Below are 1,504 nucleotides of genomic sequence, written 5' to 3'. Positions count from 1 at the left end.
GTCCCGCGGCCCCCAGTCAGGGGGTCCACGTGGGCGGGGGGGACGCGTGGAGGTGGAGGTGGCGCAGACAGACTCCGAGCCGTCGGACTCAGCGACCCCGCTGCTTTGTCTCCCCAGGAACGGCGGCTGGACGCCCTGGACCTCCTGGTCGCCCTGCAGCACCACCTGTGGCATCGGCTTCCAGGTGCGGCAGCGGTCCTGCAGCGACCCCACGCCGCGCCACGGCGGCCGCGTGTGCGTGGGGCAGAACCGCGAGGAGAGGTGGGTGCCGCCCCGGCCCGCACCTCCACGCTCACGCTTCCGTCATGCCCGCGTGCTGGGCCCCCGCGCTTTTCGTCGGGGACCCAGCCTAGCTTCCCTGCCGCGTCCCTTTCTGTTGAGCCGACTCGTCCTCTGCTTTCCCTGCGGTCCTCTGAGTTGGGCCGTGGACAGCACCTCGCGGCGCGCGCGCGCTGGCGCAGCTGAGCGGGTTCCAGGGGAGCTGGACATCCGTGGCCCGGGGGCACCGCGGTGCTCGGTTCCCCGGACACGCAGCTGTTTTAAGTCTGTTGGAGAAAGATCCTTCTTGTTGAATTCGACCAGATTAGTCTCAAAACCCACAGTTCTCTGCAGGACCTCAGGCCATTCTGGGTCCCCGTGGGAATGGTCCGATGGAGTGGCTTTCGTCTGACATCGGCGGCTGGAGCGTAGGCGAGAAGGCGTTGGAGGTCTGGGTGATGCTTTTGACCAGCACACACTCGGCCACGGACACGCGCTCAGGAAGGCGCCTCGCACCGGGGCAGGGCACGCTCTCCCGTGTGTGTTTTAAGCTTTCGGCACATCATGGGGACATTTTCGTTCAGTCTTGGGTTCAGTTTATTGCTTTTTATAGAATCAGACGTTTTGATTTCGGCTTCGTAAAATCTACAGTTGTGGTGGTTGACTCTTTCTCGCATATTTACGGTACATTCCCCTGTATGGTCACTGGGAGGATTTCCAAGGAGGTGAATTTCACATTCCTTTCAGGATTCCTATTCTGCCAAATGCACGTGAACTTATTGTATCGGTTCGTGTGAAACAAAATGGTTTTCAATATCTTTACAATAAAATGTAGTAAGGCTGGTATCTGATGATATAGATTCACTGGGAGCCTCATAAAAACACCGGATGCAGCTATTTCCTGTAATTAATATTTATATAGAGAAAATCAACGACAGGCTTACTGATAGATAGTTCTCTACTAGTTATTTAAAACAAAACAACCAGAGGAAAGCATTCTTTTCTTTCTTTATTGTGTTCCTGAATCACCAATTAGGATTTCATTCCTTTTGACTCAGAGGGAAATGAAAGATGATTTTTACAAAGCAGGATAAGTCGTTTTTGAAGTAGTTTCGCTAAAATATTTTTGCATGAATCTGGAATTTCTGAGCCAACACCAGTTGATAAGTAGGAAAGCTGATTACGGGAGAACGGTCTCCCAGCTTTTTCTCAGCCTTGTAAGATTTAAAATTGGTTGGAATTTTTT

At 53.3% G+C, this 1,504-nt stretch overlaps 1 protein-coding gene across 1 annotated transcript in view; it reads left to right on the top strand.

Annotated features, from left to right (window-relative positions):
• Positions 1-1,504, top strand: part of SEMA5A (semaphorin 5A) — a 456,698-nt gene that overhangs the window by 395,777 nt on the left and 59,417 nt on the right. Inside the window, exon 16 of the mRNA XM_011371413.2 lies at positions 118-261. Within this exon, the coding sequence (XP_011369715.2) occupies positions 118-261 (144 nt within the window). The remainder of the gene's footprint in view (positions 1-117; positions 262-1,504) is intronic.

This window comes from Pteropus vampyrus, unplaced genomic scaffold, assembly GCF_000151845.1.
Source record: "Pteropus vampyrus isolate Shadow unplaced genomic scaffold, Pvam_2.0 Scaffold190, whole genome shotgun sequence".
In the NCBI taxonomy this organism is placed as follows: domain Eukaryota; kingdom Metazoa; phylum Chordata; class Mammalia; order Chiroptera; family Pteropodidae; genus Pteropus; species Pteropus vampyrus.
Note: the sequence above shows the minus strand (reverse complement) of the source record. Positions and strands in the feature narration are given on the sequence as shown.